The following is a 21,498-nucleotide window of genomic DNA, read 5'->3' as shown; positions in this document are numbered from 1 at the left end:
CCAGTGGTTAAGAATCTGCCTGCCAATGCAGGGGACACGGGTTCGAGCCCCACTCTGGGAAGATCCCACATGCCGCAGAGCAACTAAGCCCATGAGCCACAACTACTGAGCCCGCGTGCCACAACTACAGAAGCCCGTGTGCCTAGAGCCTGTGCTCCGCAACAAGAGAAACCATCGCAATGAGAAGCCTGTGCACAGCAATGAAGAGTAGCCCCCGCTCACCGCAACTAGAGAAAGCCCGTACGCAGCATCAAAAGACCCAACGCAGCCAAAATAAATAAATAAATAAATAATAGAAGAAAATACATAAATTTATTTAAAAAAAAAAAAATCCGCCTGCCAATGCAGGGGACATGGGTTCGAGCCCTGGTCTGGGAGGATCCCACATGCCATGGAGCAACTAGGCCCATGCGCCACAACTACTGAGCCTGCGCTCTAGAACCCATGAGCCACAACTGCTGAGCCCGCGTGCCACAACTACTGAAGCCCGCATGCCTGGAACCCGTGCTTTGCAACAAAAGAAGCCACTGCAATGATAAGCCCGTGCACCTCAACGAAGAGTAGCTCCTGCTCTCCGCAACTAGAGAAAGACTGTGTGCAGCAACGAAGACCCAATGCAGCCAAAAATAAATAAATAAATAAATTTAATAATTAAAAAAAAAAGTTAATAAAATAGATAAGCAACAGGATATATTGTACAACACAGGGAAATTTTGTAATAACTTTAAATGGAGTATAATCTATAAAAATATTGAATCACTGCATTGTACACCTGAAGCTAATATAATATTGTAAATCAGCTATAGTTCAATTAAAAAAATCCTTATACCTTTAATATTTTTACTTGCGTTCCAACCTCTAGTACACTGTTATATAGAAGCAGTGATAGGCATTCTTGTCTTGATCCTAATGTGAAATAAACAGTTTTAATGTTTCACTATTAAGTATGAAGTTTGCTGTAGGTTTTGGTAAATACCCTTTATCAGCTTAAGGAAGTTCATATATTCCAAGTTGGCAAAGAGTTTTCATAATGAATATGTCTAGAATATTATGTTTTACACACATGTATATCTCATATAGTAGATATTTACATATCTCATATGGTATATGTGACCTATGTTATATAACATATACTGTATATATGTGTGCATCAAAGAAGAAAAACCATACAACTATTTCAGTACATATGTCTCTGTACTGAAATAGAGACAATGGGAGAGTTAATGGGAAATAGATAATGGGAGATGGGACAGCTGAATTTTAAGGGGGTAGTGTTCATACAAAGGTCCGGTATTTATACAAAGGTCTGGAACAAGGGATCCAAAGTGAGCAGTTTTCTTTAGGAGTCTGGAGCTGAGTTATCTCTGCTTATAGGTCACACTGAACTCTAAAAACTCTCCCCAGGTACTTTGGCACCCAAGGATTAATTAGATAATTCTAGAGCAATGAATACAAAAACTCTTTATTCCATTTTTAAGGAGAAACAGATCACTAAACTCTTTATTTTATTTTATTTTTTAAAATTTATTTATTTAATTTATTTTTGGATGCGTTCAGTCTTCATTGCTGCGCGTGGGCTTTCTCTAGTTGTGGAGAGCTGGGGCTACTCTTTGTTGCTGTGCGTGGGCTTCTCATTGCGGTGGCTTCTCTTGTTGCGGAGCATGGGCTCTAGAGCACAGGCTCAGTAGTTGTGGCACACAGGTTTAATTGCTCTGTGGCATGTGGGATCTTCCCAGACCAGGGCTCGAACCCGTGTCCCCTGCATTGGCAAGCAGATTCTTAACCACTAGCGCCACCAGGGAAGTCCCTAAACTCTTTATTAAAAACATGTATTTGGTAAATCTAGTTGGCTACATGGGGGCTTACACTGTGATTCTCTTTATTGCTACGTATATTTTTCATACCAAGAAAGTTTTAAAAGAAAAATTTTTAGATAACTTTATTAAGTAGAGTGTAAAATAATCTCATCATCTAGTCATTTAACAAACATTTATTGAATGTTTATTATGTGACAGTTACTGTGCTAGTCCATATGGGAGTACAAAGATATATAAGGTACATATAAGTGCAATCAAATATGGTAAAAAAATAATGTGCAGAAGGAATTAAGAGCTGGGAGGGACTCCTAGCTGGTGTGACCTGCACCACTTATTGGGGAAGACACAGGATAGAGAGCATGAATTTCTAAAGAGCCCATAGGGAAGCTTTGAAACTATAATGCAGAGTGGTACTAACATGCCTCTCCCCCTTTTTTTGGTGGGTCTCTTGCCTATGCCCAGTTTCTTAGTGGAGGTTGTGAAGCATTTTCAACAGCCGGGGAAGTGAGGCTAAGAGTAAGTTTCACTCTGCTGTCTTTTTTGGTTTTTGTTTTTTTAAATTTATTTATTCATTTATTTATTTTTGGCTGTGCTGGTTCTTCATTGTTGCGCAGGGGCTTTCTCTAGTTGCAGGGTGAGTGGGGGCTACTCTCCATTGCCGTGCGCGGGCTTCTCATTGCCTTGGCTTCTCTTGTGGATCACGGGCTCTAGGCGTGCGGGCTTCAGTAGTTGTGGCACACGGGCTCTAGAGCGCAGACTCAGTAGTTGTGGTGCACGGTCTTAGTTGCTCCGTGCGTGGCATGTGGGATCCTCCCGGACCAGGGCTCGAACCCGTGTCCCCTGCATTGGCAGGCGGATTCTTAACCACTGCACCACCAGGGAAGTCCCCTGCTGTCTTGGTTTTAAAAGTTCAGTTTGGATTGGAGCATTGTCCTTGATTCCAAGAAATATTTCAATATTAAGAAACAGAAAAAGGTTTTTAAAAGCATAATTGTGACTCCAAACCTGCCATGGAAAGACTGATTTCAGTTACTTTCTAGGACAACCCTATGTTCTAGGCATTATCATTTCCTTTTAACCTGCTCAGGTTTTTAATTTACAAGGGTCAGAAAACCCATAGTAATGCCAGCCTACCTCTCTTTCTGGCTAGGTTAGTTTAACCTGTCTGGGCTTGTTTCCTCAGCAGCAATAACTGTCTTGCCAATTTCACAGTAGTCCAGGGATCAAACAATGTAACAGATGCAAACACTCCTTGAAGAGCATAAAAGCACTAAATGTAAGTGAACTATCACTGTTATTTTTAAAGTCTTATCCATAATCTTGGGTATAATGCACGGCTGAGTGAGTCTAAGGTTGTAACTGAGTAGGACCTTATATTGCCTTCCCAGGACAGGCCTTCCCCCATATCCTCTGCTTTAGCTCTTCTCTGAAGTACATAGATAACAGTATTTGATGCACATTTCCTGAGTTGTTTTACAGGTGTGAAAACCCCCCACCAAACAGATGATATTAACTACTTGATGACCATGAGCACATAGCCCCAGGCCTCCTGGAGCCTAAAGACTGATAATGTTAACCCCTGTGACACCGCCCTGTTACCTCACCATCAGCCAATCAGAGAATTGTGCATGAGCTGATCACATACCCTGAGACTCCCCTCCCTCATCTGGCCTTTAAAAATGCTTTGCCAAAACCCTTTGGGGAGCTCAGGGATTTTTCTGGGCCTGAGCCACCGGTCTCCTTGAATGGCCCTGCAATAAACCTTTCTCTGCTCCAGACTCCGACGTTTTGGTTTGTTTGGCCTCACTGTGCATCGGGCACACGAGCTTGCGCTAACAAGGTGGCCAGACTTCACTGTTCCTGGTAGGTTTTCCACAGCCTCTTCAGAATAAAAAAATTCCTTACATCCAGCCTTTACTTTGTTGACAGTTCGACACCCTCTTTATCTACATGCCCTGCTTGCTTTTTTGAGAGTGAGTGTAAATATAGGACAGCATTCTCCAAAACAGAGGAAAGAAGAGTATTTTCCGTAAAGACATGCCTTGCAAGTGCGGCCCAATCAACATTTATTGAATTCCAAGACAATAGAAGCTGGAGGTACACAGATGCAAAAACAGGGCATCTGCCTCGAGGAGCTTAAGAGCCCATCAACTGATAGTGGTAACCTGCTTCCCGTTAGGAGAGTGGGAGTTTCCTTCCACTTGCAGGATTGCAGGAGCCGCAGACCAGGAGGGGCAGAGGAGGACCCAGCTCGGCTCTGGAGGCCGTGGGCTACGTGAAAGCTCCCGCGCCCCCTTAGTGTTTGCGACTTGGAAGGCACCCCTTCTGCCATTCCCCTTTCTTGGTGCTGGGAGAAGATAAAAGATCCTTTTCTACTACTATAGTAGATACATCTCAAATCAGGACTTAGGACTTCAGCGCTTCAGCCCTCACTCCCTCCTAAGGAGCCACTGCACCCTCCAGCGGAGGAACGGCTACGGAGCTCCAGGTGGCTCCCCAAAGAGCTGAGCACCGTAAAGTCCTCCTTAAGGAGCTCGCTGTCTCCAACCCCGCCCCTCGTGGAGTCCCGCCCCCGACGCGACCTCGTCCTGTGGCACCGATTGGTTGGCTCCTGTGCGTGAAGACGTTGCGTCGTGGGGCGGGGCGGAGGAGCGTTTTCTGTAGGGCCTCAGCCCTGTGTTCTCGGCCACCGCCCCCGCTGCTGCCCCGTATCCGCCCCTCGCCTGCCTTTAGAGGGTACAGGCGACAGCAGTTTCTCTAGGTGGTCGAACAGCCGCCAAACGTCTCCGTCGAGCTGCCTTTTCTAGCTGGCGGCTCTTCTGGGCTGGGTCCAGGTCGGGGGGTGGGGAAAAATGGCGCCGGCGCCCCAAGGCGTCCGGGAGGAGCCGCTGCTGGAGTGTGGGTCCGGACTGCTTTCCCGGCTGCTCTTCCTCGCCCAGGCAGTCCTCCTCCTGCTGCCGGCCGCCCGGGCAGGCCTCTGCCCCGCGCTCTGCTCCTGCCGCATCCCTCTGTTGGATTGCAGTCGCAGGAAACTGCCAGCGCCCAGCTGGAGGGCGCTGTCGAGCTCGCTGCCCCCCGACGCCGTCAGCCTGTGAGTAGAGTTGCCGGGCGGGGGACCAAAGGAAAGGGGGTGCTCCCCTTCCTCGAGGGACAGGAGGGTGACGGGCCTGGTCGGAGGGCGCGGCCAGAAGCCTAAGTTCTGAAGGGGAATGCCATTGCGATGTTGTGAACTTTTGTTTGTGGGGGGTGGTGGTGGTTGGAGCCTGAAAACCTGGTGTTCAGGTTCTGGAGACTTGTACGAAGACCAGGGTTAAAATTCTTGGGAGCAGGGAGTCTCTGATTCCTGGGCTGAGTTGGGGCGGCGATACTGTTAAGGGCTCACTGGTCCTGGGCTCCGGCATTGGCTCTTGAATGGTTGGGGCTCCTCGCTCACTTTGGGCTGCATCATCCTGTGCATCAGCTTGAATGGTCCCCAAGCACGTGATTTTATAACCACGATCATAAAGACTTATGAACTGTTTTTTGGCTGTAGTTCACGTTTTGGCTAATTTTGTGCTGTATTTTTGACAACTGGGTTAAAACTTCATGTGTTAACTACATCCAGTACCACCTTGAACAAATATCTTTACAAATAGCATTTTTGATCTAATTTAGGATTCACCTTGTAAAGAAGGGAAGGTGTATCTGTTACAAAATTAAGTGATGTTTTGTTTTCAGTGCATTTCCTTGTGGCAAAGAACTTAAAAATCAGTCCTCTTTGTTTATGTATGAGAAGCAAGTACAATGGTTGGATGAATTCTTCCGGAGACTCCACTGCAGAGTGCTCATCTTGACAGGCCTGTGTTAGACAGTGGCACCTGGAGAGCTCATTAGTCTGAGTCAGCCTGGTGGCATTAGGAGCAACAGTAGGTATTAAATGCTGCAATTATGGGGCTTGTTAACCACTAACATACGGTTATTTCTCTGCCGCTAACTGAGCAATGTATTTATTAATTGACAGACTTCTAACAGAGTCATCTCTAAAAAAAGACCTGTCACACACACAAAAAAAAAAGCTCGAGGTGTGATTAAAATATGAGGGGATGTTTGGATTTCCATTGGAAATGGAATACAAATAGAAGGTCTCTCTCTGCAGAGGTTAAAGTGTGTATACATTTGCAAATAGCTTATGTTAGATAGGAAAGGAAGCCACCTCATAAATTCCTTGAGAAAATTAAGGTAACTTAAATAACCAAATGTAGTAGCATAGATTTGCAGTGTAATAAGGTGTTTCCTGTTGTTTTATGATAGTGACACCTGTAGCTAATTCTGGTTCTGTTGATGCAAATAACATTTAGAAATTCATATCAGTTGCAGCATAGTCTGAATTAAACCTAGCATAACATCTTAGTAATGCGGTAACTACCTTTTTCTAAGAAATTTTTGGAACAACTACCTGATTCTGAGAAACTGAATCTGATTATGACAGACTAAATCTGGTGCAGGTTTAACAACAACACAACTTCATTTAGCTGTAATTGAAATAAATGTGGCCTACTTTTTAAGATCCTCCATTGGTAGATAAACAATAATTAGAAATAGTTTTATGTAAGATACATTTATTTTGTGTCTAGGTTTGATTTTTTTTAATCAAGACAAATTGCCTAAAGCCAAATGACATTCAAAAATTTTAAATGTCCTATAATGAAATTGACATTTTCAGTTGAAGTGAAATGCCTTGGAGAGCAATTCTCTTGTAGAAATGTAATTGGATGGAAGTCTTACATTAGCAGAAGAACTCTTAGAATATTAAAAGATGAGGTTGTGCTGTTTTAAACTGAGAAATGTAATATTTTTCATCAGTTGCCTTCAGCTATAAAACAGGTACATGTGGTTTTCTTTATGTAATTTTGAATTTTTAAAACACATGCAATGCTTTAAATGTATTAGTGATTCAAACTCAAATGCTCAGACTTGCAGCAATCATCAAAAAGATGGTAGACAAAATTCCTTAACCCTGGGTTTTAAAATATGTATCTGCCCCCAGTTACTGGCACAGAGCCCCTGAAACCCTTGTATCAATAATTTCCAAAGTGATAGGAGACCTAGGAGCACCTTTCCTTTTTATATTTGGTCGTTGACCCTAATTCCTGGCACAGAGCTCCTACATCTCTTGGAATCTTCTGGGTGATAGGAGTATCTTTTGACCTAACGAGGTGACTCCTGGTGGGCTCCTGGATAACTTCAGGATTGGGGTGGGTCACCAGAAAGACCAAGCTGTGCTTAGAAGCTTGGAACTTTCAGCCCCACACCCCCATCCTACAGAAGAGGAGAGGGGCTAGAGATTGAGGTAGTAATTGATCATGCCTATGTGATGAAGCCTCCATAAAAATTTTCAAAGTATGGAGTTCAGAGAGCTTGTGAGTTGGTGAACACACCTACCAGGAGGTATGCTGTGAGGGTGGTGCATCCCAACTCCATGGAAACAGAAGCTCCTGCGCCAGACCCTTCTGGATCTCGTGCTGTGTATCTCTTCATCTGGCTGTTCATCTGTGTCCTTTATCATGTCTTTTGTTATATAGTTAACCAGTAAACATAAGGAAGTGTTTTCCTGAGTTCTGTGAGGTGTTCTAACAGTGCTTGAATCCAAGGAGGGGGGTCGTGGCAACCTCCAATTTGTAGCCAAGTTGGACAGAAGTTGTGGGTAACATGGGGAGCTACTAATTGTAATTGGTTTCTGAAGTGGGAGGCCGTCTTATGGGACTGAGAGCTTAACCAGTGAGGTCTGCACTAACTCCAGTTAGTGTCAGAATTGAATTGAATTGCAGGACATCTAGCTGATGTTGGAGAATTGGTTGGTGTGGGGAAAAAGCACACATCTAGTGTCAGAAGTACTGTGTGTGTGAGTAAAGGAAGAAACCAGTGACAAAAATTTTTTGCTTGAGCAGACTTTAGTCAGGCTCCTGAACCTTATCCTGGACCATCTGTGCACACCCTTGTAAAATGCAGTTTTAGCAGTATCCCTGCTAAGTTAGTTTAGCAGGAATCCCCCACCCTCAACATCTGATCAGATTCCTCCTCCTACACCATCCCCCAGGTGATATCTGAGTACCCTGGCCTGTCTTCAGCAAGAATCCTGTTGGGTCTGTTTAGTTAAAAACCCCCTTACCAGATGTTTTCTCTTAGTAGTTTTCCATTCACCGACCCCGCTCTGCTCCTTAGCTGTAAGTTTTCTCTTATTCATGGAGTATTCAGAGTTAAGCCCAATCTCTTTCCCCCACTTTAAAGTTTCATTGTAGTGGTTCCTTTATGTATTGAGAAAGCCCCATCCCCCAAAGTCTTCCTTACCATGCTTTAACAAGTATCATTGAGTATTTTTTTTCCTTTTAACAGTTATGGTGCCACAACTCGGGATAGGATCAGATTCATCATTGGACCCCCGGACCTCTCACCCAGGACCCTAAGTGCGTACCTTTGAAGCCTTTATCTTCACTCCTGACTGATTGATCGGGGATCCATTGTTGAGTCCGACTCCTGAACCATTGCTCCGGACAAACGTCCGTGGAAGCTGGTAAGGACAGATTTTGATTGTTAAGAGTCTGAGTACAGTTGACCTTGAACAACATGGGTTTGAACTGTGTAGGTCCACTTATATGCAGATTTTTTCAATAGTAAATACTCCAGTACTACACGGTCCATGGTTGGTTGAATCCATGGACACAGAACCTTGGATACAAAGGAACTGCACGTATGGAAGGCAATTACAAGTTATATGTGGATTTTTAACTTTGCAGAGGGTCGGTGCTCCTAACCTTAGTGTTGTTCAAAGGTCAACTGTATACTCCAGAAGTTGGGATAGAGTCCCAGATAAACACAGGCTGGATTAGAGTCCCAGGTTTCTCTGTTTGTAAGAAAGCTCAGTTAGAGTCCTAGGCTTCTTTGTCTGAAAGGTACTTACTGGGTTGGAAATCTCTCCTTCCTGGCTCTTTTTTTCCTGAGTGGGGATTATTTATTCCCTGACTCTTTGGGCTGGAAGTCTCTTCTTCCTGGCTCTTTTTTTATTATTCCCTGACTCCTTATGCTGGAAGTCTTTCTTCCTGGCTCTCTGTGAGGCCTCTTTGTTCTCTCTCTTGGGTCCTGCTTTTCCCATGAGAACTTATCAGATGGCTCAAGCCCCCTTCTTGAACCCCTGCTGAGTATATTCTCTGTCTACCTCCATTCTTGTTGGCATGCTTTTGTTGAGGATAATGTGGAACTTCACTGGCTTCTTTCGGAAACTTGTGATCTCTTCACACTAGCTCCGCTAAGACGTCTCCCTTCTCATTGCTTCTGCTCCTCCTTTGCCCTCTCACCACCTTCAGTCTTCCCTCCAATTCCCTTGAATACTATGATATGTCCTTCTCAAAGCCCCTTCATCCTCCATCCCCTGCCAGACCGTTTTCCACCTCCGTCTTTTTTTTTTTTTAATTAATTAATTTATTTTTGGCTGTGTTGGGTCTTCGTTTCTGTGCGAGGGCTATCTCTAGTTGCGGCGAGCAGGGGCCACTCTTCGTCGAGGTGCGCGGGCCTCTCACTATCGCGGCCTCTCTTGTTACAGAGCACAGGCTCCAGACGCACAGGCTCAGTAGTTGTGGCTCACGGGCCCAGTTGCTCCGCGGCATGTAGGATCTTCCCAGACCAGGGCTCGAACCTGTGTCCCCTGCATTGGCAGGCAGGTTCTCAACCACTGCGCCACCAGGGAAGCCCAACTTCAGTCTTTATAGTCACTTGATCTTTGGACCCCCTGCCCTCCACTGGAGGCTGTTAAGAAACTTAGGGACCCCCCAAAACAACTACTTGAAGCTGAAAAGGAAAAAGGCTAATTGGAAATAGACTGGATGTTTTCAGCAGTTGGATGGGCTTTGGAGACCTGCAGACAGCCTCTAGATGCCTCTAGATGTCTCCTTGGTCAACACCTAAAATTTGGTCCATAGCCTCCATAAGATTACATATCCGGGCAAGGGAAGGTGGTCTGTACAAAATTGGTAAACAGGTAACCTAAACTTGTCCCATTTGCCATAAACACAATTCACATAAAAACAGAGAGTAGAGAAAAGACAAGAGATTATTATTTTATATAAACCAGTGAGTTTGTATTACTATGTTTTACTAACTCATGACTAAAATTTTCCAGTGAAAACTTAAGATCTCTATTAGCATCTGTCTGTATGTTTATGTATGTCTGTATATATGTTGTAGAGGTGTGCTGTTTTTCTACTTCTAGATGGTATTACCAAATTAATTTATAAAATCCAATCCTGTTCAAATTAGCTTAGAGATAAATGAGCAATTACATAAATTAAGTATTCCTGAAACTCTCAGAAACAGAGAAGCTCAGTGTTTTAAGTTTACATGATCTGGGATAATTTTTTGTAAATCTAATTTGAAAATTGTTGGTAAAATAAAAACAGGCATGTCTTCAGAGTTGTCAGCATTAAATATAGTGCAGACATTAAATCTAAACTAAGAACAAAATGTACAAAAAAAATGAATTGCTTCCTGTATGTCAAGCACGGCAGTAAAATAAAGAAAAAAGGGGGAAATACCATGTATGTAACTTTTTAGGTTTTTGCTTTTGTGATGTTTGCCTAACATGCATGTGTTATAAAAAATAGTTAATAGGGAAATAACTTCAGATGATGGCTGGCTTTGTTTGGTGTTGTGTCTGCCTAAAATAAAAATCAAGGTCATTTGTAAGTAAGATAAACTACTGAAACATTCATTATTGAACCTAAATTTAAGTTTACATACTTTTGGCATCTTGTTTTTACATGTTATAAAGAAACAAGATATTTGGATCTATTAGTAAACATTCTTTTGCTACACTGAAAAATTGTACTAAGAGGAATCATATGCCTCTAGAAATTGCAAAATTGTATATTCAGAAATATACTAGTCTACTATAGAAAACTGATACATGACAGACCACAATTGCCTACTTCCTAGTTTTCTCTGTTAAAAGAAAGGTTATTAATGGTTAAAAATCATAATATATGTAAATGAAACTACTAGAAACTGTAAGAATGAAGAGAAATAACTTTGTATGCAAGGTATGAAGGATGTGTTTTAGTTAAGGGAAAAAAAGATTTTTATTCTAAGGTAGAATGAGTTCCAGAATGAGAAAGAGGAAAAATACAGTACAAAAACTGAATAGATATTAGAAAAATGGTTGTAGAAGATTTGCAGAACAGGAATTTTGTGTTTGGTTAAGTTGCTAAGATTGAATGGATTTATTTATAAGTTACAAAAAAAGTGAACTTTAATATCAAAAGTGTACTGGAGTTCCCTTGCGGTCCAGTGGTTAGGACTCGGTGCTTTCACTGCCTCGGCCTGGGTTCAATCCCTGGTGGGTTCAATCCCTGGTCGGGGAGCTAAGATCCTGCAAGCTGCGCGGTGCGGCCAAAAAACAAACACAAAAGTGTACTGATGCAAAACTAGAATCCCAAAGTTTTATTGGATTGTTGGTCTGTTCTTATTAAGGAACTGTAAAAAGGTTTACCTTTTAAGTAGTCTGCCTAGGAAACAAAGATTTTGTGTCTTATCAAAATAATTTCCTGTGTTTCATGTTGTCTTTATCAGGTCTTTGATTACTCTAAAACATTGAGTTTTCTCAATATTAGAAGAGCTAAGTTTTGTTTTTTTTTTAAAACAACTATGTGACTTTCCGTATTTGCCTTTGAAATCTTTTGTCACTTTGTTTAAATGGATAACTAAGTATTGTTTCACAGTGACCTGTGATCTTATTTAGTCAAGTGTTTAAACTTTTCAGTATTTTTGACAACTTCTCAAAATCAGATTCTAAATGGAGTCTTTTTGACTCCATTTAGAATGGAGTCTCGAACTAACTTCGAGACTTTCCAGAGGCCCCTGGAAAATCTCAAAGGATATGTCTTTCACGTTGTAAAAGGATATGTTAAACTAATTAGGTTTATTTGGTATTTTAAATTACATGAGAAGCGTAGTCAAATAAATGAGGACAAATATTCTTAGGTTATAGACGTGCGGATATATGTTACTAATAATAGGTATTCCAGAGAAGTATGAAGTTCATAGAGATTTGAAATAGCCTTGTTGTCTGGTTATTATGATAAAATATTGTATGCCACAGAGATAACTAATTTTTCTTATCAAATGAACTCTCATCAGAACTTTAACCATGGCCATTTTAAGTCTTTTTTCATTCACGGACAAGTTGTTGTTTTACTCTCATTCTTCTCTGAAAGCATAAACAGTCAGCCACAGGCAAGAATGCTCCATGATGCCCATCAGTAAGGCCATGCCACGAGATTGAGAGAATTTCCAGAAGTAATGAAGAAGCTGATGGATTTATGGAACTGTTAACCCAAGATCAAGTAGAACAAGAATTAATTACATTGGACTGAATAAACTGATGAGGATGGTTATAACTTTTTTATCACTCTTTGTTTGAAACATTACTGGTTCTTTAATGTTTTGTTCTTCAGATTTAAATAACCTTTTTCGGACTTCCCTGATGGTGCAGTGGTTAAGAATCCGCCTGCCAACGCAGGGGACACGGGTTTGAGCCCTGGTCCGGGAAGATCCCACATGCCGCGGAGCAACTAAGCCCATGCGCCACAACTACTGAAGCCCGTGCACCTACAGCCCGTGCTCCACAACAAGAGAAACCACCACAATGAGAAGCCCGCGCACCACAACGAAGAGTAGCCCCCGCTCGCTGCAACTGGAGAAAGCCCCCATGCATCAATGAAGAGCCAACGCAGCCAAAAATAAATAAATAAATAAACAAATAAAAAACAAACAAACAAAAAATAAATAACCTTTTTCTTTTCTCTTATGTTATCTATAGCTTACAACAGTAATCTGGTAGATAATACCTTTGTGAACAAAGATGAAACAATTACTTTTTCTCCCTACCTGATTCCTCCAGAATTCAGAAACTTCTAGCCAGTATTCTTATTTTCATGACAATGTGGTAGTTTAAGTTCAATAAGAATGTGCTCTTGTAAGAGGATACAATTGGAAATATAGGTTATATTACCGTGGCTTTGACTGAAATGTTAAATTTAAGAGTGAACTGTGCATAGAATCTGGTTTAAGGGACTAAGGTTGCCTTCATGGAACCAGTTTTTCCAACCTTCTTGGAAAAACTGGCCTGCTCTCTGGCTTACAGTGTTCTCAGCCTCATAGGTGAGTAAGGAAAGTCACTTCCTGGCAGGCCCATGAACCTTAGGATATCTTGGGGACATCAAGAAGAGAGAGATTCACCTGAATCTTTAGGAATGGGAGATGAAGTCTGGTGGCTAGTTCCTGAGCTGGCTTCCTAGCCTCGAGAGGCTTTTAAAAGCCTAATCTGAGATTCCTTATGAAAAGTTTCAGCAAAAGCAACTCAAAAAGAGCCTGCCTATATGGTCAATAACTATTCTTGCTGCACTTACGTGAATAATCAGGACAAATCTAATGAGACCAGAATTATGTAAACAAGAAATAAAAGGTTAACTATAGAGAGAAGGTTTTTTTTGTTTCAGTGTAAAACTGTAGTGCATCCTTGTGGCCTCCATCTTGCACACTGGCCAGTCCTTACCACATTCTCAATTCTGGTTTCCTCCAGTATCTGACTCTAACTCTCCAAACTAATGTTTCCAGTTTTTTTTTTTCCCACCCTCCTGACGTGATCACTGAGAACTAAAATTGCCCTTTTCCTGAAATCCTGCAAGCTGAAGCTGGATGACTTGATATAAACTTAAAAAAAAAAAAAAAAAAACACCACAACACATTGTATATGGGCAACCTTTGTGCCTCCTGCTGTGTGGACCACTTACAGAGTTCACCAGAACATTTAATGCCATCCATCACCAGAGACATTCAAACTGCAAACCAGGAAACTTCTTCAGGTGGCCACTGCCATTCTCATTCTACCATTTAAAGATGCTTCAAGTTCAAATCTAAGGATCCCAACTGGCTACCCTCTGGACTGAGAAACTGGATCTCTAACTATTAATTTTGGCTTTTCTTTTATTTTCATAGAAACTCCCCTCATTAAATACCTGACTGCTGGTACCATTGAGCAAATATAATACCAAGTCCCTACAGAAGGTTCACCTGGTCCTTAATGAGCAAAAGGCTACTGAATGAGAAAATAGACATATTGTTCAGAGGAAAGAAGAATGTCTCTTCTTTCCTTGAACAAGAAAGGGGCCTGACAAAGATTCTTTGACTAAATTTTAATTGACTCCTGAACCACCTTCATCCAGGCTCATCTGTATACTTCCTTGTAAAATGCAGTTTTAGCAAGAATCCTGCTAAGTCAGTTTAGCAAGAAACCCTTGATACCTGATCACCCTTGATATCTGATCCGGTTTCTCGTCTTCCACCATCCTCCAGGTGATGTCTGATCACCATGGCTTGTCTTCAGCAGGAATCCACTTAGGTCTATTTAGCCAGAACCCCCCTTACCCTTGTTTCCAGTTTTCCATCCACTGATTTTGTCCACCCTGCTCCATGGCTATAAATTCACACTTGCCCATGCAGTATTTGGAGTTGAGCCCAATTTTTTTCCCCCACTGCAATATTTCATCATAGTGGTCCCTATACCCTTAGAGATAACTTGCACCACCTTGAATAAAGTCTTTCTTACCAGGTTTTAACACGTGTCATTGAATTTTTTTTTTTTTTCTTTTAACACAGAGTTTTTCCTAGACATTTGGTATCACAGGAGTGAGATTTGCTAGAGTGGATCTGGCTAATGGAAACGTGGTTTGGGAAGGGAGAGGATAAAAAGGCAGGGGATCCAGAACCTTTGATTCCTGGGCGACCACATGGTCACCCATGGTATGGAGCAGCAGCTGTGCTGCTCTCAAGTTACTGAAGGTAAAAGTTACCAATGGAATTTAGAGATGGATCCAATTCCTAGCATGTTGGTTCACTGGATGCATAAGGAGATGGGAACTAGTAAGAAAAAGATGAAGTGGTTAATCCCTTGGTTATTGTGGTAACCAAATTACAATAGCTAAAATTGAAATAATGTAATAATAAGTAATAATGTAAAAGTGAAATTAAAAGAGAGTGCTGGGTCAGACCTTGATGCTGGACCAAGCTCAGATTTCACTAAGTCTGAGCTTTGGTCACTAGCCTCAAAGCTGCCCACCAAGGGAAAAATTAAGCAAGGACAACAGAAAGTACCTCTAAGACCTCTGGTCACCAAGAATGTAGTCAGTGTGGGGGGAGGGCAAAACCAAGAAACTACTGAAATCAGGGCGTACAGTGTGAAGGAGTTGTTTCATTTTGTGGATCAGTAACATCAGCTTCCTGAAGAACCTTTATTAAAATGGATTGTGAGAGACTTCCCTGGCGGTCCAGTGGTTAAGACCTCGCCTTCCAATGCAGGGGATGCGGGTTCGATCCCTGGTCAGGGAGCTAAGATCCCACATGCCTCGCAGCCACAAAAAACCCAAAAACATAAACCAGAAGCAATATTGTAACAAATTCAATAAAGACTTAAAAAAAAAATAAAAAAATAAAAATGGATTGTGAGAGTCATTAATTTAGGAGGAGTATCTGGTTTTAGACGCTACAGTGGGGAAAAGCGTGTTTGGGTTGATGGAGGATCCGCAGGTCACTATGGAACAATCACTGATGGCCATATGTGATCCAGACACAAAGTAGTTTATTCCTGAGGGAACAGCCAGCCTAATGGATTGGGCAGTAGCCACTGTAAGGTCTGTTTATCCCTGAGAAAGAGGACTGTCCGCCTCCTCCAATAAATGCCAAGTGGAAGCAGATGATATGTTTTGTGTATAAGCCATGTGGGATTATCTTTATGATAATTGGGATATTCACTTGCTGAATGTGCCTGTTACCCAGTCCATGGTAAATGCTTTGGTTAAGGGGAAACTCTTACATGGGCACCCCATATAACCTTACTGCTGCAAAACCGAGGGACAGTTGGGGAAGCCTTATGTATTGGCTGCCTCAGCTTCCCCTCTGGATCTTACAAAGATGCTAATAAAAACATTAGGTTAGTTAACAAGAGATGAGGAAAGGCAAAGGAGAGAGTCAGGGAACTGATCTTAGCAAGGTGGACATTTTTAAACAGTTATTAAGAAATAAGGTGAATAAAGCAAATATTGTTAGGAGCAAAACAAAGGAAATAGGGAAGAATCATGGAATTCAACCCAGCAGAATGGAAGGCTTTAGATGGTTTTAAGAAATGGGATGAATAAAACAGACATTAGTGGGGTTAAAACAAAGCTTTTAATACTGCACTACCCAAGGTTGGGCAGGCTGAAAAGACCTCCTTCTGATCCCCAACATTAAAGGTCTCCAAAGAAGTCTGCTCTGTTTAGTTTGAAGAAATCTAAAAATCCAAAGACTGAGATTGCAGTGAGGAACTTGACCAGCACACGCTTGGGTCATTGGTTAGACAGATTAAATGAGATAAAAATTGACAAAAGGTACACTTTCCTGGCTGTCCAGTGGTTGGGACGCCGTGTTTCCACTGCAGGGGGTGCGGGTTTGATCCCTGGTCGGGGAACTAGGATCCCACGTGCCTTGCGGCACAGCCAAAAAATAGAAAAAAAAATTGACAAAAGGGCCAGGGTCCCTTGGCTCAACCCACAAAGCGGGGGACCCCAAAACCTTTTGCAGTAGAGTGGATAAAGTGGTCAGAAGGTAGAGAAGTTCCCAGGATTTCCTGATAGGAGATCATCTTGCACTGTGGTACCAAAACCTGCTGGTGAAACCTGATACAGCTGAGAACATAAAAATATAAGGGTTGATAGGATTATGAAAGTTGGAATGTTTAAGCAGGCTTTATGTAAAGAAGTTGTATCTTCTTTACCTGAGTGTTTTATAGGAATGGGTGTTATGTCTGAATGAGGACTGCTTCCCCTACCTGGTATTCTAAAACCAAAATTTGTTAATATAAGCCCTAATGGAGGCTACAGTTAAGAATGTAAGGTGAAAGTTTGTAGGAGAATGGTATATTTGATCAGACTTTGACCTGATTGTATAACGAAGATGGACATTGTATCTGGTTGGGGAATGTTTTCTCTACTTAGTGTTGTAAAACAGAAGGCATGTACATTACACTTCAAGCAATATTACTAATTGGACACGCTAAATGGGAACCAGTAAGGTGGCCCAAGCCCACATAGCATAGAATAGAAGCTGGAGTGTTGGTATGGGAAAATTCTCTGTGTGATAGCCCTGTGTGTACCTGAGTGCCTCCCAGCAACAGCTTCTAGGACTTTGGACTGGAGAATTTCCAGTTGAAGGGTAGTTATTGGCTTCCTCTGGACATTAATCGAAGCTGCCAGTATGACTAAAAGTCATAAAGTAATCTTGAAAAGAATCTTGATGTCTTGCATAATGTCTGATAAACACTCCAGTGGGGGAGGACAGTGCCCAGAAGAGTTTCATAATAAAATGGTAATGGTTTACACAGGATCATACTGCCTGGGGAATGCAAGAAGGAGATACTAAAGAATAGGGAGCCTCTTTTCCCTTAGGACTGACTCTGGAACTGTGTGAGGAGCTGCTGGATTATGTTGTCACTTGAAAGTGTCCTATAAACAGCTCATAACTGACCAAAAAAGAGCTGCTTGGTTGGTGAATGACAGTTGCAAGGTGAATGGACAGCATCCTATTTTGAAGGCCACCACCGATAGAAGAAGGTAAAGACATTAGCTCACTGGGTTGAATTGCATGCTGTGTTCCTAGAGTAATGCAAGAATTGAACAGTGTTTGAGTTTTTACTGACTCATGGACAACGGCCTATGGCCAGACCATATGGTCAGGCAGAAGAGCAGTGGAAACCTGGCCTATTAAAGGGATGCCCTTATGGGGCATAGCCCTATGGGAATTACTGTGGGAATTTGAAGGGTGCATTAAAGTAGGGCTTTGTCGATGTCCACCAGGAGAAGCCCCTTCTAAGTTCAGAAGGTGATTAGAATCACCAGGCAAATACCCCTGTGTGCTCACTTGAGATGGCCACGTGGGTCCATGAAATGAGTGGATATGGGGGCAATGCAGCTATGCAGAGATGGGCTAAATCCAGACGTATTTCTCTTGTACCCTCTGAGGCACAAAATGACAGTAAGTATTGACAGAATAATGTTATGTCTGCAAGCAAAAGAGACAGAGATGGCAGATGGCTAAGTGTCAGATTCCTCTGGGGGAAAGGCCTTGAATATAGCTAGTAAGTGAGACTGATGTTGGTAGACCTGGGGGGCTACAAATGAGTCCTGATAGGAATAGACACTGACTCTGGACCAGGCTTTGCTTACTTGGTGATAGATGCAAATGTACAAGAGTGCTTTAAAACAACTGGAACAGAAGATAATTGTACCAATTTGGATGGCTGACCATCATCTCTTCAGACCAAGGAATACACTTTATAGCCCATAATGTCCAAGAGTGGGCAGAGAGAGAGCCTTCTCAGGGTACTAGTTTGATGGAGAACTAGAATGGGCAATTAAAACATTGGTTATCTAAAATGGGAGAGAAAAAGACATGAAGGGCTGGCTTATATATACCATGAAAGTGTACTCATATTCAACATGGGGTGGGGCTAAAGGAGTGGCCCTACTGTGTAGAGTCCTCTTTCTGGTGGGTCTGGGGAAGAAGGTGTGGAATGACTATGCAATTCTTACCAAGGGAGAAGTATTCTGGTGTAACAACTATACTTTTTTCTTTCTTCCCCCTATTAACTTTTTCCCCCCTGCTTGATGCAGTGGTCATAGGACCAGGCCTGCAAATATAAGTGCTGGAAACAGAGATGATTCCTAAGCAAGAAGCTAACTGTAATTTTAAATTTGGGCTCAAGATTCCTAAGTACCTGATGGGGTGGGTTGTGCCTTCACCCCATCTCGCAAAATTGAGGTTAACAGTGAATGCCACTATATTGCCTGGTGGTAAAAATAGCCCAGGTAGTTCTGTAACTGTGTAACCTTACCCTAAATGAACGGTGGACTGAAGGGGAGGAACTTGCTAAACTAGTGTTGCTGTTTGCTATCTAGACCAGCACAGTGGCTGAACCTGATGTTCCTTCCAAAGTGGAAAGAGTTTGGGTATACAGGGAGAGGAGGAGCGGTAGTAGCTGAAGATAAAGAAACAAATAAATGGGTTGTGTAGTGAGGGAAATCCAATAACAACACCTCAAAAGGGCTCAGAGTAGTCTATTATATCTCAATTCAGTTACACCAGATGACTGAAAGAGTGAAACCATATGTTTGCCTAGACCACACCTGCATTTGGAACCTGACAAGATTAACTGGAAGCCTGAAAACCCGAGTGGCCTTACCTGAAAATTATTTTTCATACCATATGATGATGGACTGGTCCAGTTATTAATGAATGAATGGGATTCTAACAACGTGCCAGTATCTTTTGAGTATATATATTGATCTCTGCCCCTGGCACACAGCTCCTGAAACCCTTGTAATTTCCAAAGTGATAAGAGTATTTGGAGTGCCTTTTGTTCTAATATTTGGTCTTTGACCCTGATTCCTGACACACAGCTCCTACATCTCTTGGAATTTTCTGGGTGATAGGGGTGTCTTTTGACCTGATGGGGTGACTCTTGGTGGACTCCTGGATAGCTTCAGGATTGGGGTGGGTCACCAGAAAGACCAAGCCGTGATTAGAAGCTGGGAACGTTCAGCCCCACCCCCCCCCATCCTACAGAAGAGGAGAGGGGCTAGAGATTGAGGTAGTAATTGATCATGCCCATGTGATGAAGCCTCCATAAAAATTTTCAAAGTATGGAGTTCAGAGAGCTTGTGAGTTGGTGAACACACCTACTAGGAGGTATGCTGTGAGGGTGGTGCATCCCAACTCCATGGAGACAGAAGCTCCTGCACCGGACCTTTGGATCTTGCCCTGTGTATCTCTTCATCTGACTGTTCATCTGTATCCTTTATCATATCGTTTGTCCAGTAAATGTAAGTAAATGTTTTTCTGAGTTCTGTGAGCTGTTCTAGCAGGTGCTTGATTCCAAGGAGGGGGAACCTCCAATTTGTAGCCAGCTCGGACAGAATTTGTGGGTAACATGGGGATCTACTCTTTGTGATTGGTGTAGGGGGAAGTCTTGTGGGACTGAGCCCTTAATTTGTGGGGTCTGCAGTAACTCCAGTTGGTGTCAGAGTTGAATTGCAGGATATCCAGCTGGTGTTGGAGAATTGGTTGGTGTCGGGGAAAAAACCCAAAAATATCTGGTGTCAGGAGCATTGTGTGTGTGAGTAAAGATAGAAATGAGTTTTTTCCTAGGCAGAACCTTACTTAGATACTGTCTTTTTTAAAAAGAATTTATCTTTGGTTTACAATATTGTGTTGGTTTCAGGTGTACAGCAAAGTGATTCATTTATATATATACATATATCCATTCTTTTTCAGATTCTTTTCCCATGTAGGTTATTACAGAATACTGAGTACGAGTTTCCTGTGCTACACAGTAGGTCCTTGGTGATCATCTATTTTATGTATAGTAGTGTGTATTTGTTAATCCCAAACTCCTTATTTATCCCTCCCCTCCATGTTTCCCCTTTGGTAACCATACATTTGTTTTCGAAGTCGGTGAGTCTTTCTGTTTTGTAAATAAGTTCATTTGTATCTTTCTTTTTTTTTTTAGATTCCACATATAAGTGATATCATATGATGTTTGCCTTTCTCTATCTGACTTGCTTCACTTCGTATGGTAATCTCTAGGTCCATCCATGTTGCTACAAATGGCATTATTTCATTCTTTTTTATGGCTGAGTAATATTCCATTGTATGTATTTACTACATCTTCTTTATCCATTCCTCTGTCAGTGGACATCTAGGTTGCTTCTGTGTCTTGGCTATTGTAAATAGTGCTGCAGTGAACATTGGGGTGCATGTATCTTTTCAAACTATGGTTTTCTCTGGATATATGCCCAGTAGTGGGATTGCTGGGTCATATGGTAGTTCTAGTTTTAGTTTTATAAGGAACCTCCGTACTGTTCTCCATAGTGGTTGTGCCAGTTCATAGATACTGTCTTTTTATTTTGGGCCACACTACTCGGCTTGTGGGATCTTAGTTCCCCAACCAGGGATGGAAGCTGGGCCTGGCAGTTGAGAGCACCGAGTCCTAACCAATGGACCGTCAGGGAATTCCCTAGATACTGTCTTTATGCTTCTTCTCCTTTTTTTAAATAAATTTATTTATTATTTATTTTTGGCTGCGTTGGGTCTTAGCTGATGCGTGCGGGCTTTTCTCTAGCTGCGGTGAGCGGGTGCTACTCTTCGTAGTGGTGCCTGGGCTTCTCATTGCGGTGGCTTCTCGTTGCAGAGCATGGGCTCTAGGCATGCAGGCTTCAGTAGTTGTGGCACGTGGGCTCAGTAGTTGTGGTTTGCGGGCTCTAGAGTGCAGGCTCAGTAGTTGTGGCGCATGGGCTTAGTTGCTCCGCGGCATGTGGGATCTTCCCGGACCAGGGCTCCAACCCACGTCCCCTTCATTGGCAGGCAGATTCTCAACCACTGTGCCACCAGGGAAGCCCTGTCTTTATGCTTCTATATGTCAGAAACTCTTTCAAATTTTATTTGGTTATTTAAAACTTGACTGGATTCTCCATGGCAGAGCTCTGTGTCACATTGTTCTGATTTTACACACACAGACACAGACACAAACACACACACACAGAAGAATTGAAAGACCAGGTATGTT

General features: G+C 42.4%; 1 protein-coding gene across 1 annotated transcript in view; it reads left to right on the top strand.

Moving 5' to 3' along the window:
* Positions 1-4,455: 4,455 nt before the first annotated feature.
* The window catches only part of LRIG2 (leucine rich repeats and immunoglobulin like domains 2), a 63,919-nt gene continuing 46,876 nt past the window's right edge, over positions 4,456-21,498 (top strand). The window contains exon 1 of the mRNA XM_061186169.1: positions 4,456-4,908. Coding sequence (XP_061042152.1) covers positions 4,670-4,908 — 239 coding nt within the window. The 5' untranslated portion in view covers positions 4,456-4,669. The remainder of the gene's footprint in view (positions 4,909-21,498) is intronic.

This window comes from Eubalaena glacialis, chromosome 3, assembly GCF_028564815.1.
Source record: "Eubalaena glacialis isolate mEubGla1 chromosome 3, mEubGla1.1.hap2.+ XY, whole genome shotgun sequence".
Classification (NCBI taxonomy): Eukaryota; Metazoa; Chordata; class Mammalia; order Artiodactyla; family Balaenidae; genus Eubalaena; species Eubalaena glacialis.
The sequence above is the reverse complement of the archived record's forward strand: the minus strand, read 5'-3'. Positions and strand labels throughout refer to the sequence as shown.